Source organism: Abramis brama (genome assembly GCF_963993115.1).
Source record: "Abramis brama genome assembly, chromosome: 2".
NCBI lineage: Eukaryota > Metazoa > Chordata > Actinopteri > Cypriniformes > Leuciscidae > Abramis > Abramis brama.
In genome coordinates this window covers 44124105-44141617 of record NC_139964.1, presented here as the reverse complement: position 1 = coordinate 44141617, position 17513 = coordinate 44124105, and the positions used below count along the sequence as shown (strand labels likewise).

Below are 17513 nucleotides of genomic sequence, written 5' to 3'. Positions count from 1 at the left end.
AGAGTGCGCTCTAACTCCCAACGGGCATTGAATGCCCTTGACAGTATAAGCCAGCGCTATGGCGTCAACTATCCATCTGGATAGACTTTGTTTCGAAACAGCCATTCCTTTGGAACGTCCGCTGAACGAGACAAAGAGCTGCTCTGTCTGTCTGAAGACAGCAGAGCGGGACATATAAGCTCTTAAAGCCCTAACAGGGCAAAGAAAACTCGAGTCCCCCTCCTCACTCGATGCCGGCAGGGCAGACAGGGAAATAACCTGAGCCCGAAAAGGCGTGTTGAGGGATTTCGGCACATAGCCGTGCTTAGGTTTGAGTATGACTTTAGAGTCATTAGGACCAAACTCCAAGCATGCCGGGCTCACGGAGAGCGCGTGCAGATCGCCTATGCGCTTCACTGAAGCGAGAGCCATCAAAAACACTGTTTTGAGAGACAAATGTTTGAGGCTAATAGACTGGATAGGCTCGAAAGGGGCACCTTTCATGGCCGCCAAGACCGTAGAAAGGTCCCACATAGGGACTGAAGGAGGTCTGGGTGGATTCAGTCTCCTAGCTCCCCTGAGGAAGCGGATGACTAAATCGTTCCTTCCCAGTGACTGACCCAGCGTTGAACCGGAGAACGCTGAAATAGCCGCCACATACACTTTGAGCGTGGAAGGGGATCTGCCCTTATCCAACAGCTCTTGTAGGAAGGAGAGAACCTCCGTTACCTCACATTCGAGGGGTGATAGGCTCCGAGCTGTACACCAGCCGGAGAAAACCGACCACTTCGAAGCATAAAGCCGCCGAGTCGACGGTGCTCTAGCCTGAGTGATGGTATTCATGACTCCCTCTGCGAGACCAACGGATATCCGTTGAGCGCCCACACATGAAGGGACCACAGCTCCGGGTGTGGGTGCCAAATTGAGCCCCCGGCCTGCGAGAGGAGATCTCTCCTCAACGGCACTGGCCATGGAGCGATGTCTGCTAACTGCATCAGGACTGGGAACCATGCTTGGTTCTTCCAGAACGGTGCTACAAGCAGCACTGGGCATTTTGTTTCCCTGACCCGTTCCAACACCTGTGGCAGGAGGGAGACGGGGGGAAAAACGTATAGCGGGCAGCGCGGCCACCTTCGGGACAGCGCGCTGTCGCTCTTTGAAAAGAACGCGGGGCAGTGAGCGTTTTCGTGGGACGTTGTGCACTGCCAGCATTTCTAGGCAGTTTATGTGTTGGAGCTTTTCTCGTTCCGACCACAGGCCGAAGAACGGTCTGCCCTCGAGCAGCGCTCCCCATCCCGAGGTGGATGCGTCCGTCGACACCATCCTCACTCCCGAGGAAGTCCCCAGGCTTACACCTGATCGGTACCAGTCGTCCGCCATCCAAGGCACCAGGGCTGTAACACAGTTCTGATCGACCTTGAGGCGTAATCGTCCGGACACCCACGCTCCGCGCGGTACCCGCGCTTTCAACCAGAACTGCAGCGGGCGCATGCGGAGCAAGCCCAGCCGGAGAACTGACGATGCTGAGGCCATGAGACCCAGCATCCTTTGAAACTTCCTGAGCGGGGTGAAAGCGCCGCGGCGGAAAGACTTCGCCGCGCGCTGAATGTGCAGCACGCGCTGTGGCAACAGCCGCGCTGTCATAGACTGCGAGTCCATAACGATACCCAGAAACGAAATCGTTTGACTGGGGTTCAGTGAACTCTTCGCCCAATTGACCGTGATACCAAGATTCTCGAGTTGATCGAGTAAAATGGTTCTGTGCTCCACGAGCTGAGATCGTGATTGGGCTAGGATCAACCAGTCGTCCAAATAGTTCAGCACTCGCATGCCTCTGAGTCTGAGAGGAGCGAGCGCTGCGTCCATGCACTTCGTAAATGTACGAGGTGCCAGGGACAAACCGAACGGCAGGACTGTATACTGGTATGTCTGACCCTCAAAGGCGAATCTCAAGTATCGCCTGTGATGTGACGCTATCTGTATTTGAAAATACGCGTCCTTCAGATCTATTGACATAAACCAGTCTCCTCGGCGAACATGCGCGAGGATTTTCCTGGTCGTGAGCATTTTGAAACTGCGTTTCACTAATGCTTTGTTCAGCCGTCTTAGATCCAGTATGGGTCTGATACCACCGTCCTTTTTGGGGACTAGAAAGTATCTGCTGTATAGCCCCCCCTTCGCTTTGAGCTTGGGGCACACGCTCTATCGCCCCTTTGTTTATCAGTTTTGATATTTCGGCGCGAAGTAGCTGTGCTACTTCTGAAACCACCGTAGTTTGGACGCGCGCTGTGAAGCGGGGAGGGCGTCGACAAAACTGTAGCGAGAAGCCTCTCTTTATAATGCCTAGCACCCAGTCCGAAACCCCTGGAAGCGCTGCCCATGCTTCTGCATGGTTGGCTAAGGGCTGGATGCGAAGCGCGCTCTGTTCGCCGTGCGACAGAGGCGCTTCGGGGCGCAATAACGTAGGCGTTATGCCTGTGGCATTCGAGGCGGGGGGCGCGCTTATTACAGCGGGCAGAGCGCTCGTCCTCGACCTTACTACAGTGCTTGACTGAGTGAGGGAGGGCTGAGCGGGTCCCGCGGGACTCATGTCTGCGAGTAAATGTGGGCGGGAAGCGGGCACATTCACTGCTTTGGGCGCGCTGTCTGACTGAGCAGAGCGAGCGCGCACAGGTCTCGTTTTTACAGAGAGCCTGTGGTCTGTGAGACATAGTGTTTGTGCGGGCACTTTCACTATGTTGGAAGCGCAATCGACCTGAGTCGATTTTATGTGCGCGAGCCCTAAGTGTAGGGCTGTGCTTGTGTGTAGAGATGGGCACTGAGGAGTGGGCATCGACACTACACTTATAGCACCATCGGCCGTGGCCGGGACACCAGAAAATACCGTAAGTAAGTGTGGGCGCGGGAGAGCGGGCACAGTTACTGCAATGAGTGCACTGTCTGCCTGAGCAGAGTGAATGCACACAGGTTTCGTCTTTACAGAAACCACAAGGCATGCAGAACATAGTGTTTGTGGGCACTAGGCAGTGGGCACGTTCACTATGTTGCGTGCGTGATCGACCCGAGTCGAATATATGAGCGCGGGCCCTGTGTGAAGGGCTGTGCTAGTGTGTAGGGATGGGCACTAGCAGTGGGCATCTTCTCTACACATATAGCATCATCGGCCGTGGCCGGGACTTCGGTAGAAGTCCGGCCATGTACCACGTGCTCGTGGGCTGCAAAAAACACGTCTGCAGTTGCCTCTCGGGGAACAAACAGAGTGATTTGCATTCGGCGGCATAAATATTTTCTGCCGGCAGGCCTGGGATTCGAAACTCGGATCCCCCGCGCGAAAGTCTAAGAATCTACCACTGGACCACAGTGAAGATACATAGACAAAGTCAGCGCGAGTATTATCCACACTGGCGTTTGCTTGCAGGCATGTACCACGTGCTCGTGGGCAGCAAAAAACACATCTACAGTTGCCTCTCGGGGAACAGACAGAGTGATTTGCATTTTCAGACGCCTGCAAAATGCCAGAATGTGAGAAGAGTGGATATCGCCCAGTTTCAGCGGGGCTGAAAACACTCCATTCTCCTTTCGCCAGTGACGCACGGGAACCGTAGAAACGGTGTTCGGTTGCAGGCAAGCGGGTACTACGCGCTCGCTGGCTGCAAAATGCATCTCTGCAGTCGCCTTCAGGGGACTGACAGAGCAAAGCATTGGCGGCATAAATATATATGCCGCTAGACCGGGATTCGAAACCCCGGTCTCCCGTGTGGAAAACCTATAATTCCACCACTGAGCCACAGGGGGATACAGGCTTTTCAAAGCGGCGTCAACATGTATTCTTCGGCGTTTGCTGGCAGGCAAGCGTGTAACAAGACTCACTTGCTGCAATAATATTTCCAGTCGCCGAACAGGGAACTGAGAAATGTGAGAGAAAAGAGGTCAGACCGACCAACGGTGGGACTAAGAACACTCTTTTCTCCTTCGCCGGTGAATGACGCGTGCAGAGGCAGGGTAGCTTTTCTTGTAACGTAAAGAAAAACTAATCCCGCCATCCGCTTCCAGGAAGGGCAGCCTCGGAAAGGATGCCCGGCGAGTCCTCAGAGTCACCGTAGGCAATTGGCTCGGAGTGAAGACGATTCGCCGTCAGCGAGCGCTGCATGAGAAGGCATCTTGAAAAAGACGCAGCTCTTTTAGGGGTGCGTGTTGCAAAGCGAACACACACACACACATACACAAAAACAAAGAATGTAAAGGATATGGCGTCGGAAAGCGCAGCAGGTACGGCAGTAGAAGGTGGCGTTGGCCAGCGGCTTCAAGGGCTCGTCCCGCTGAAGTGCTTGCATCAGACGACGCGTGCTTCCTCGTGATCCAGCGATGCGTGCGCTTCGCTGAAGAGATTAAAATCAAGTGAATCAGCCTTCTCGAGCTCCTTTTATAGAGGTAAGCCACGCCCGTCTCGGCGGGAAGTGGCGAGGAGGGCGCAAAGCGCCCTCATTGGCCTGACGTCACCTCAGGCCTCGCTCGATAGGCTTATGCAGTTGCCGCAGAGCAGCCAATGAGCGAGCAAGCCGTCTCGCCATAGCTGACTGCTGCCGCAACGCGTTTTACATATATGAAAATTAAAGGATAATTTTTTGCTTCAGTGTTTCGTGAAAAAGAGACTTTTCCCGTAGCGTTTTGGTTAAAACGCAGTACGAGAGAACTCTCGTAAGAGAACCTTCATACCAGATACTGTGCAAGTGGTAAACACTGTAAAAACGTAATAATGTATAATAAATTTTATTTATATATGTGTGTGTTTGAATATATAGTGAGTAGACTCTATTTATATTTATTTGCGAGTTTACAAACCTTGTAACGGAGAGCCGAACAAACGGCGGAAGCATGATGAGAGGACTGGAGCCGTTACTTTCAAACCCGATGACGTCAGTGGATACGCGCGAGCAGCGCGAGCATCACTGAAGCGACGACAGCAGAGGAATAGCAGCAGTTTCGTGACAGAATACAACTTTTCTCCTCCTGGTTCTTCTTCTTCATATTATTAATATTATTATTATTTAGTGTTGTTGTTTAAGGTTTAAATTACTTAATAAAATAGCCTAGGCCTATACTAAATATATGTAACCCAAGTGAAAAAGACGTAGGCTACTGTTAAATGTATTAAAATGCATTAAAATATATTTGTATTGTAGTAGGTCTACTAAAAACACACTCAAGTACATTTTTAATACATTTAATAGTACGTCTTTTTCACCTGGGTATGTATACTGAATCAAACTTAAGTAGCCTATAATAATAATAATAATAATAATAATAGGATAATAATAATCTTATTCTGGCCTCACTGAACCATTGGGTTCCTCCAGATGCTGGCTTTAACATAAGAGATCTTCCAGGAACCACTTAAATGTTAAAAGATCTTCCAATAACCCTTTTATCGCATTCAGGTTCCTCTATTTTCCCCCAAAGCACTTTGAGGTCTCATGGTAATGAAAAGGTGACTCCAGAACCTCTGAACTAAATACAAAGTGCTTAAAGGATCCCATAAGTTCCAGCAAGAACCTCAAAGATTGTCAGTGCTCCTCCAGTAACCCTACTATAGGAGAAAGATCTTAGAGGCACCTAAATTACATTTTGAAGTTCCTTGAGTATCCAACAGGATATTTGAGGCTCCTTTAGTTTTTACAGTGTATAAAACAGCTGTCTGCTTGTAAAATTAATATGTGATTGCTGTCACAATAGATGATGACATCCTAAACTACTGTGTTCAATCGTTTAGTCCATTCACAAACCTAAATAAGAGCCCTTGATTGTTATTTTCTTCAAAAGCATTACATGGCGACAAAACACTACAACAATTTCATAAACACAGTCCTTATAAAAAATTAAAAAACTTTTGCATAAGTGATGAAAAATGTATTTGTTTTACAGTGCTATGCAAAGTGGCAGTGTATATATATATATATATATATATATATATATATATATATAGACAAAACACAATAGAGATTTATTTCAGAAATATGTAATTATGCCTAATTATGAATGGAAAAAAATATGAACTGCCAAAAGTAATTCAAATGCATGCTTGGCAAATGCACACCAAATTATGTTACAAATTATAACAAAAATACTATAATCAATGTTCACCCTAAAAACAGAGCAGGAGGAAGCAACTTTGGCCCAAGTGCCACTGTTCTGCAGAGTTTAGTTCCAACCCTAATAATCTAAAAATGTTATCATTAGGCTTTTTAGATTATTAGGTTTGGCTCTTTAATGAAAGTTTACTTTAGTGTTTAATACATTATTGAACAATGATCAATGACAAAGAAGAATCGAACATGAATCTTCCACTTGAGAAAGCTTTATTGAACGCTCCTCACCCATGAAATAGGCGACTGTCTTGCACATCGTGGCTCCAAAGATGAAGTCCTCCAGCAGGCTGGGGATTAGACTAAAGGGCATGCAGAAGATGGCCATCATGAGATCACTAATGGCCAGTGAGAGCAGGAAGGAGTTGGTGACAGTCCGCATTCTCTTGTTTACTATCAGGACCACAATGATCAGCAAATTCCCAAGAACACTCAGGAGAAAGACAAGTGAGTAAAGAATAATCCTCACCGAGTCCATTTCTAAGGAGAGAGGAAAAATCATATTGGTTAAAAGAAACAACAAATATATTATCTCATGACAACTTTAATGTCACCATGAAATCAAAATTCTTTCTTTTTCTTTTTTTATGGAATATTGCAGTATCTAGTATAAATGATTTATCCGTGAACATAAATATATATTTTTATTATTCATGTTCCCTCTTTAATCAAAATAACGGTAACACTTTATAATAATGGTCCGTCATTATTAAGTAACTATGCAGTAAGTAATGCAGGACAAATGAGTAGTACTACATTAACACTTCAGCTACTACTATAAGTAATAAATTCTATATTACTTACTAATTAGTTAAGGTTGTTTCCATATTAGTTAATAGTAGTATAGCTGAAGTGTTAATGTAGTACTTATCATTAGTTCTGCATTACTTCCTGCATAGTTACTTATTAATGATGGACCTTTATTATAAAGTGTTACCAAAATAACTTATCATACAATGTGACTGTCTCAGATGTATGTTCAGTTTGTTTTTGTTTTAGTTCTGGTTTTCCATGTCTGCCTGCCCGCCTGTTTCCCTTGTTAATTTTCTTGGTTACTGATTATGTTACGCGCCTGTTTTATTTTAGAGAAAGCTCTCGGATTTATCCAAAAAGATCTTCATTTGTGTTCCAAAGATGAACGAAGATGTTGCGGGTTTAGAACGACATGAGGGTGAGTAATTAATGACAGAAATTTCATTTTTGGGTGAACTTACCTTTCAGATCAATATACAACTAAATTATTTATCTCATTTAACGGCAGTTAAATACATTGAATAAAATACATTGTTACATAGAAACAATAACATTTTGGCAGGGACTGATTTACAACATTGTATACAATATTGTTTCATTCGGCTGTTTGCTAACAGAATTCATAAACATTGCTCTTTGTCCCTGGGCATAAACAGATGGAATCTGGAGTAAAATGGAAAATTTTGGAAAGCATAAAATTGACGTTTGTGAAGTTGTGGCCACCTCAGTGCTGTCAGTCACAGTCAATGGTGTTGGCGCCACAACAATTAATACAGTGTCATCCCAATGGCACAGTGTATTGCTCATTAGTGTTCAGTGTCAGCCTGAGTATAGTGTCATAACTTTTACTGTTGTGACAGCTCCTCGCTTTTCATGTTCCCCTGACCTAACCTGACGGTTCCTCTGCTCCTTAAATTACTAATAAATTACAGGAGAAATCTTGACACTCATGTGATGTATTGTCTCGTTGGCATCCAGATGCTCATGATCCGTGTTTTGTCTTTTGTTCCCTAGTTCATGTGTTCATGTGGTGTGTTTTTGTCTGAGGTTGGGCTTTTGATCTTATTTAGCCATGTGCTCTTGTCATGTTCTACTAGGTGTTTGTTCCCTCACACTGTCAGAATAAAGGGTACGGTTGGGGTACATTTGTGAACACTTAGGGTACAAATGGTGAAGTTGTACCCTCAATGGGTCATAGTTATACCTTAGGGTACTAATATGTATCATTTAGTTGTAAAAAAGGTACAAATATGTTTCCAACTGTCATAGGGTCCATGTTTGGACCATTTAATCCCCAAACAAAGGTACACTCTTTGACAAAAGGAGGAAGCCAAAGTGTATGAAATGGTAACAGCTTATTAGGCTCTGCATCCACAGTGATCTCAACAATTCAGTGAACACATAATTGTTAATCACCCAACATAGATTAAACTTAGAGCAAGATATTCATGTTCATGAGTTGTTGGTTATTTAGAAGAGATGCACAAAATAACCAAATATATTTAATAGCCCATTTCTTTACTGACTGTCACAGGTTCTGAACAGTACACAAGTCCATGACCTTTTATTGATTATGCAGAGCATCAAGATGATAAGTTTTAAACATATAGCAAATGTAATAAAGTAGGCCTGTATTTTTTATTTTAAACTGTTAGATTTAGATTGTTTAGATTTTAATTTAGAGTTACATATGTACTAATCTTTTAGTACAAATACATATGTACTAATCTTTTTTTAGCAAAAGCCATTTTTAAAAGCATGTAGACGAAAACTATTCAACGTTTATTTAAAATGATATGGGGTACTTTTACTTTGCCTCAAAGTTAAAGTACACGCATTTGACCAGCCAATGGGATTGTAGCCCGCGCAGTGCACTTTATGCGCGAGAAGAAGTGAGGGACTGTGCACAAGAAACAACAGTTATTCCATGATGTCTGTCTCACTCCTGACCCTGTCGACGGAGGATCTTCTTCAGAAAGAAGCCGGAAAAAATATCACTGAAGACGAAGCACAGAAATTCAGAGGTATGTTTAAATAATTAAATAATTTACGAATATCATCCGTGTGTGTTGATTTTATAAGTTATCAGTTTTAATTGGTAACGTTAAATATTTAAATAACGTTGTAAACGTTGGTCCATGAGAGTAATCATTTAGTCCTGTCAGCCATCACGAGCGAACTATGTTAGCAGCAGTCAACTGAGGCGAGGCGAGGGCTCCGAGATCGAGGCGTCCGTCAGCATCGAGCCCCTCCTAAAAAAAGAAAGTGAAGTTTGTTCACCATTTATCAAAACTGGTAAACTCGTAAAATACGTTTCTAATCTTTGAGCTGCTAATTTAAATAAGTTTGCTTCTAATCATATGCTCAGAAAAAAGGTAACCGTTACTCTCTGTACATATATGGCCTAGTACTTCAAGTGTACATATTGGTACCTTTTAGCTTTTGTAACGTTACCTTAGGGTACTGCCCCAGTGACAGCTTTGTACCTTTTTTCTGAGAGTGTATATGTACAGTTATTATAGTGTATTTTTCTAAATTAAAGTAATATTTTATACTGATGAATTTCCATTGAAAGTTTAAAAATTATTTTAAAAAAGACATTGATTTTATTGTTGCTGTTAAAACCTCAAGCTCACATTGATCATACTTTCTTTTCTTTTTTTCAGAAAATTAGGTGGAGGGGAAACAATAGATTGTGGCCTCACAGAGAACATTATCAATATTTATTTTAAGGCTTCTTTAAAAAACAGTCCAAGTTCAACCAATTTGCACATGAGATGAAGGAGGTGATAACACTAACACTGGAGCCAGTGCCAGCAGAATCCCACCAACAGACTTCGACTACAGAAATGCAAGTATAACATTGATTATTGTGTATTATATTTGTCCTATGTTTAGTAGTCTCAGGTGAAAATGGTCATTTTGACCTCCTCTACAAAATAGTGGATTACTCAGTCAATATTCTTTACATTTAATATTTTGGTTTTCATTAATATTTAAGTTTGTCTTTTTTCAGAAAAATAATATATTAACAAAATCACAAATTGGAGCCAGGGAAGTTTCTGAAATTTGGTCAATTTGACATGGATTGACTCATTTGCATAATACTTTTTTTAAGGAATTCATTGTGCAAAATGTTGCAGTTTTAAATTTAATATCTCTCTTTGTGATCATAAAAATGTAAGGTAAGGAAATAGTGAATGACGTGGTTTTGAGGTTTAACTTTTATTATTTTTATTTTAATTATTGTTCTGTACTTTTAAATTTGATCCAATAGGAGATTGCTGTCATTGGTGAGAATTCATCCTCTATTGAGGGTCATGTGAATGTCCTGCATATCCAGTACAGCAAGATGCGACCAGACACCTTGGTGGTCAAAGACCGAACGCAGCAAACTTCTGCATGGCGAAGGAGGGAGATAACTGTGATGGGATGACTGTGGAGGATATCCTTAAGAAATACCCTTTCTTAAAAACACCCTCAGGGGTCAGTGATATCACCGATTTTATATCAGTTCTCAGCTTAAAATAAATGTTGAATGTTGATGTAAGCTAAAAGTATACTAAAATGATCATTTACAGTTATAACTCTTTTGTAAAAACATTTAATTTTCTAAACCCTCAGGTGAACAAATATATGTGCATTCAAGCTTAGAAATATTTGTACAATGATATTACTAAAGGGAAATGGCAATGAAAGAGGCCGCATAGAATATTCAAATATATATATATAAAAAAAAATAGTTCATGTGAATGATTAACTTTCTCTTTCTGTTTATTTTCAGTTGTGTGATGAAGTTGACCAAATGCATTCATCAACTGTCAGCTTAAGCCAGCGCTTCAAGGACGGCTTGACCAGTATTATGCCAAAGGTGCTTGAGCTTGATCAAAGAAATTCTCCATTAGCCAAAATCTACAAAGGAGCAAGAGAAGAGATGCTTGCAAAAGATCTACCAGGTATTGACATAAAACATAGCGGTAAAACATAAAACAAACTTTGAGGACTGATAGTTTTGTTAATTAAAAGTATAGGTGCTCAACAAATACATTTGTTGAAAATGTGTGCTTAGTTTACATACATTATATCCTTGAGAAACTGATCTAGCACTGGGCGATGACCAAAATCATTGGTAAAACATGTATTCACCTGAAACCAGCTTGTAAACAATTTCATGCATTTATGCAACATTTGTTGATATTTCCAGTTGCTTTGTTTTTAGCAAATTGCAGAAATATGGCAAACAATGAGTAAAGGAAATTACTTATGGAGGATATAAATGAATATGAAAACAGGCAATTTATAATATTAAATTATTGAAGAGTCATTTATTTATTTATTCATTTATTCATTTTTTACAATAGATTCTGACTTTCGTGCAGCACTGATTCTGCTGCCCCACATCTTTAAAGAGAAAGTTGAGAGCTTCATCACATTGGGAGAGGTATGGAACTATTTGTTAAACTGTCATTTTGTAATACTCTGATACAGGTCCGGTTATTCAGTTCTGATAGATGTTGCATTGTTTTACTGATAGATGTTTAACATTTTCTTTTCTTCTCACAGTTTGATGCTGATACTCCATACCCAACCATACAATTGGTAGAAACTGACTGGAAAATGGCTTTCTCCAAGAGGCTTCAAGTCCTCGTCAAAGTGGATGGTGTGGAGGTGCGCAGGGGAATAGGAGTTGAAGAAGAGTCTGATAATTGCAGCCTTTATTGCTTACTATGTTTTCAACTTGGCTTATCCACCCTACATGAAGAATACATTGACTTTCCTGCAGCATGCCATAGCAAGGATTACTGAGGTGGGTGGCAAGCCCCTTCCAATAACTGTCACCCGAATAATTAATATCCCGTGCTGAAAATCACACAACCATATCAATGCACAAGGTGTAGAAGAAAATCCCTTCTGTGTGGCAAGTTTTTAAAGGGATAATTCACTTTAAAATGAAAATTATGTCATCCTTTACTCACCCTCAAGTTGTTTCAGACCTGTATGAATTTCTTTCTTCTGCTGAACACAAAGGAAGATATTTTGAAGAATGTCAGTAACCAAACAGTTAACTGGAACCATTGACTTCCATAGTAGGAAAAAAAAAATACTATGGAAGTCAATGGTTCCAGTTAACTGTGTAATGTTTCCTGTCCTGTGTTTCCCTTGTCTTGTGTGCACTTTTGTTATTTCCTGTTCTGTGTCATGTTTTGTAGTCCTTTGTAGTTTTTCTTGCTTATTAGTTCTCCCAGGTGTTTCTAATTAGCCACACCCCCTTGTTATCTTGTTTAGCTTGTTTGTCTGTGTATTTAAACCCCTGTGCTTCAGTTGTTGGTTGTCGGTCGTTGTTTAATGTACTGTTACCTGTTCTTGTCCTGAGTTCCGTGTTCCGCCTGGATTACCTGTTTGTTTAATTAAATGTATGCTTGCACTTGGATTCTCTCTCTGCTTCATCCTTGCCTCAGCGTGACAGAACGACCGACCAAAGATGAATCCAGCAGCATTAAGCGGGAATCTCCAGCCAAGTAGGCGGCCACGCCTGATTCTGATTCCCAGGATGGCCGCCGCCATGACGCCTGAGTGTCTCCAGCCAAGAAGGCAGCCACGCCTGATTCTTATCCCCAGGATGCCTGCCGTCACTTCTGCCGATCCAGAGACTGTTCACGTCACTTCTGCTGATCCAGAGACTGTTCACGTCGCTTCTGCTGATCCAGAGACTGTTCACGTCGCTTCTGCTGATCCAGAGACTGTTCACGTCGCTTCTGCTGATCCAGAGACTGTTCACGTCGCTTCTGCTGATCCAGAGACTGTTCACGTCGCTTCTGCTGATCCAGAGACTGTTCACGTCGCTTCTGCTGATCCAGAGCTTCACGCCAGTCCAGCCAAGCCTGCACTTCACGCCAGCCCAGAGTCTCCTTCGCCGCTGGTCCCGCCCAGCTCAGAGTCCTCTTCATCGCTGGTTCCGCCCAGCTCAGAGCTCCCTTCGCCGCTGGTTCCGCCCAGCTCAGAGCCCTCTTCGCCGCTGGATCTGCCCAGTTCAGAGCCTTCTTCGCCGCTGGATCTGCCCAGCACAAAGCCCTCTTCGCTGGATCTGCCCAGCACAGAGCCCTCACTGCTGGATCTGCCCAGCACAGAGCCCTCACCGCTGGATCTGCCCAGCACAGAGCCCTCACCGCTGGATCTGCCCAACACAGAGCCCTCACCGCTGGATCTGCCCAGCACAGAGCCCTCATCGCTGGATCTGCCCAGCACAGAGCTCTCATCGCTGCCCAGCACAGAGCTCTCATCGCTGCCCAGCACAGAGCCCTCATCGCTGGTCCAGGACTCTTTACCGGGGAGCCTCCCCAAGAAAATTTTGGGGGGGGGCAATACACCTCTGGACCAGCCCGATCCGCCCTGGCCGCCTGAAGGTTCGTGGCCGCCCGAAGGGTCTTCTCCGCCGTGGCCACCCGAGGGGTCTTCACCGCCGTGGCCACCCGAAGGGTCTTCTCCGCCGTGGTCGCCCGAAGGGTCTTCACCGCCGTGGCCGCCCGAGGGGTCTTCGGACAAGATGGCCGACTCCACGCCTGTGTCTTCGGACAAGATGGCCGACTCCACGCCTGTGTCTTCGGACAAGATGGCCGACTCCACGCCTGTGTCTTCGGACAAGATGGCCGACTCCACGCCTGTGTCTTCGGACAAGATGGCCGACTCCACGCCTGTGTCTTCGGACAAGATGGCCGACTCCACGCCTGTGTCTTCGGACAAGATGGCCGACTCCACGCCTTTGTCTTCGGACAAGATGGCCGACTCCACGCTTGTGTCTTCGGACAAGATGGCCGACTCCACGCCTGTGTCTTCGGACAAGATGGCCGAAACCACGCCTGTGTCTTCGGACAAGATGGTCTCCTCTGAGCCGGTGTCTGTTCCTGTGCCATGGTCGCCTGAAGGGTCGTCTCCTCCCTGGCCGCCTGAAGGGTTGCCTCCACCCTGTTCGCCTGCACCACCTGCTCCGCCCTGGCCGCCTGCACAGCCTGCTCCGCCCTGGCCGCCTGCACAGCCTGCTCCGCCCTGGCCGCCTGCACAGCCTGCTCCGCCCTGGCCACCTGCACAGCCTGCTCCGCCCTGGCCGCCTGCACAACCTGCTCCGCCCTGGCCGCCTGCACAGCCTGCTCCGCCCTGGTCACCTGCACAGCCTGCTCCGCCCTGGCCTTCTGCCCTGCCGGAGTCTTCAGGCCCTCTTCCGCTCCACGGGTCTGGCCCCCCGTCCCGCCCCCGGATCCGCCTCAGACCCACCACCCTCCTGGACTTTTGTTTTCTGAGGAGTGTCTGGAATCCACTCCTTAGGTGGGGGGCTATGTAATGTTTCCTGTCCTGTGTTTCCCTTGTCTTGTGTGCACTTTTGTTATTTCCTGTTCTGTGTCATGTTTTGTAGTCCTTTGTAGTTTTTCTTGCTTATTAGTTCTCCCAGGTGTTTCTAATTAGCCACACCCCCTTGTTATCTTGTTTAGCTTGTTTGTCTGTGTATTTAAACCCCTGTGCTTCAGTTGTTGGTTGTCGGTCGTTGTTTAATGTACTGTTACCTGTTCTTGTCCTGAGTTCCGTGTTCCGCCTGGATTACCTGTTTGTTTAATTAAATGTATGCTTGCACTTGGATTCTCTCTCTGCTTCATCCTTGCCTCAGCGTGACAAACTGTTTGGTTACTGACATTCTTCAAAATATCTTATACAGGTTTGAAACAACTTGAGGGTGAGTAAATGATGACAGAATTTTAATTTTAAAGTGAACTATCCCAATACCAGTGTCGTATGATTCACACTTCCATGCGTACACAGTCAAAGTTGACTTTGAATGCAGTATTATGAAACCAAGGCAAGAGATGGACTTTCAGGCCCGTGACAGATACTCTGCTGATAATAAATTGTTTGCGATCTTCAAGAATGTTTTCAAAAAGTTCAAATTAAATGTGTAGTACTGTGTTTGGTGAAATGTGTGTTTGATCAAATGTTTTAAGGGTATAAAGTTACAATTAATGAAATGTGTACTGCTGGAGTAAAGATTGCTTTGTCATTTTTGATGTTCAAAACTGTTTTAAAAGTAGAAAAATTTACTTAAAATGAGATTTAGTACTGATTTAACATTGTATTACATGGTAAAAAAAAGGTTAATGAAATGTATTGTACTGATTTAGAAAAAAAGCTTAATATAATATTAAGCTTAATATTCTTACTGTTTAATTTTTTAAACATATGAAAGAGTATTAAAAGTTGAAGTAAAATTGCTCAATATATGCATCCTGTTATGATACATTGTGATAGTGCTTAAAATATTCATCCTGTGAAAAATGTAATTTTGAATGTTTAATAAATGATAAAGAGCATTCTGGCCTTTTTAATGTGCTGTATGGAGTACAAATTTGCCATCATAAGGTACAAAATGCTTGTCACTGGGGCAGTACCCTTAAAAGGACAAATTTGCACCTTTATAAGGTACAATTTAGTCACCAGAGGTACATATTTGTCTTTGAAAGGTACATACTGCAAGGGTACTGATATGTACCCATGTGAAAGGGTACAACGGGTGTACCCTTGAGGGTACTGCCCCAGTGACAAGCCGTTGTACCCCTAAAGGTACAAATTTTGCGAATTTTTTCTGACAGTGCACCATGTGCTTGTCACATTATGTTCTGTTTAGTGTTGATTTCATGGACTTTCAGGTTGTTATCATTTGTCTTTGTTCAGATTCACGCCCATCTATATCCTTGGTTACAGTCAGTCAGTACAGTGCGTTGGCCAGAAGCAGTCATACCATCTTGGACTTCACCATGGAGTTTTGCTGTCTCGCCGTCTGTACCTCTTACGACGACGAGACTCTGAAATCACTGTATTGGATCAGGGTTAACTATCAACATTCAGTAGAATTTCCAGACATCCAAGGACTTTGCTGGAAGGAGGACGTCATCAGGTGTCTGGACAGACTCTACCCCCAATCCATACAGCCGCCAGAGCCTAGCCGGTCATCACCCCAATCGACGGATCTTACGCCTGAGCCCCCCGCAGACTGGAAGCTTCCGCCTGCTGCGAAGTGTGAGCCAGAACCCAACGAAGAGAGGACAGTACCCACCATCGCCTTGGAACCGAATCATCTCAGAGAGTCTGACCCGGGGTGTGAGCCGGCAATGCCGTCCATCGCCGTGGGAGTCCTTGTGGAGTTCGAGGGAATGGAAGCGAGCCCCGCCCACCCTCCAGCCACTGAGAGTGAGTACCAGCTAGACTCTATGGACATTTTTCAAAGGAGTGGAGAGATGGATCCCCTTTACCCCATGAACTTACCTGTAGGTCAATCGTCTTCAGTCATGTTAACCTCGCCCAGCCTCCCTCTCCCACCACCTCTCCTGACTGCTGTTGTTAGCACTTTGTTTTTTATTGGATTCTGTGCATCTCTATATGCCCGTCCTCAGTCCTCAACCACTGTTACCACCCAGTCGTCATTGTCTCCCATTGGTCCATCAGTGTCACCTCCTCTCAGTGGCATGGTTCCACCTTGGACCTGCGAGTAGCCAATCCCTCCTGGGCGGTATGAGCCCGTGGCTCCGCCTCCAGCCTTGGACCCCCTCAGATCCACCTCCACCCGTCGCCCTGGCTTCTGCGCCTGCGCTCCTTCCTCCCTCAACTCCAGCGTTGACCTTCGGCCGTTCAACCTCGCCGGGCTCCCTCGGACCGTTGGCTCTGCCTGGGTCAGACCTTGCCACGCCTCCGCTGCAGACTTGTGGGCCGTCCGCTGCCCTCTGGCCCTCCACCCCTTCGGCTCCGGCAAGCTCCGCCTTCCCTCAGTCATCACCTCAGCCTTCGGTCACACCAGCTCGTCCTCAGCCCTGAGGGTCCCCACTTCCTTCTCAGGGGGTCGTCGCTGCGGCTCCATCGCGGCCGCCTAGGTCATCGGCGTGTCATCGCTTCCTCTGCTCTACGTCTGCTCGAGGGGCTCTTCCAGCGGCTGCCTGTCTGTCTATCGTCACCAGGATAATGCCCATCAAATCACTATCATGGCTTGTTTGTGGCATCAATACTAAGTCCTACCCTTTGGGCTGTCCCTGTCACCCTGTAGTGCATATTTACGAATATGAATAACCATTTGAAGCATATTGTGTGTTTTATACACAGCAAAAATGGCATGTATTAGACCACAATTCCAGAATCATCAGCAAGCTGACTATGTAGTGCGGTGAATGTTTAAATGGTTATCAGCAAATGGGAAGCTACCATTTATTCAAAATTAAATATCTTCAATACATTTTGGCTTTGATCATATTTTCCCAAGAAATAAGAATAAATTTGGTTTCCTCCATGATTCCTATTCTTTCCAACAAAAAAGCACTTGAACGATAAGCTCATAATTATGACTTCATTGAGCTCCACGATAAATCATTAAAAGATTGTGATCTCGATTCAAGCACCCACACAATCTTATTCCTAAATGTAAATGATTTGGCTATGTCTATTAAACATTTGAAAAGTATGTTCACGGCGAACATTTAAATTCTGTGATGGTGCTGCCAGAGAGAGCAGTTCCTTTTCAGTTCGGTCACGTTCGATGTGAGTGCGACGTGAGTGCTGGTGCATCACATCTTTGCTTTTTGCTTCGGAGCCGAGCGGTTGTACTGTTCC

At 44.9% G+C, this 17513-nt stretch overlaps 1 protein-coding gene across 1 annotated transcript in view; it reads right to left on the bottom strand.

Annotated features, from left to right (window-relative positions):
- Nucleotides 1-17513, bottom strand: part of cckbra (cholecystokinin B receptor a) — a 76782-nt gene that overhangs the window by 52398 nt on the left and 6871 nt on the right. Inside the window, exon 2 of the mRNA XM_084106769.1 lies at nucleotides 6354-6602. Coding sequence (XP_083962895.1) covers nucleotides 6354-6602 — 249 coding nt within the window. The remainder of the gene's footprint in view (nucleotides 1-6353; nucleotides 6603-17513) is intronic.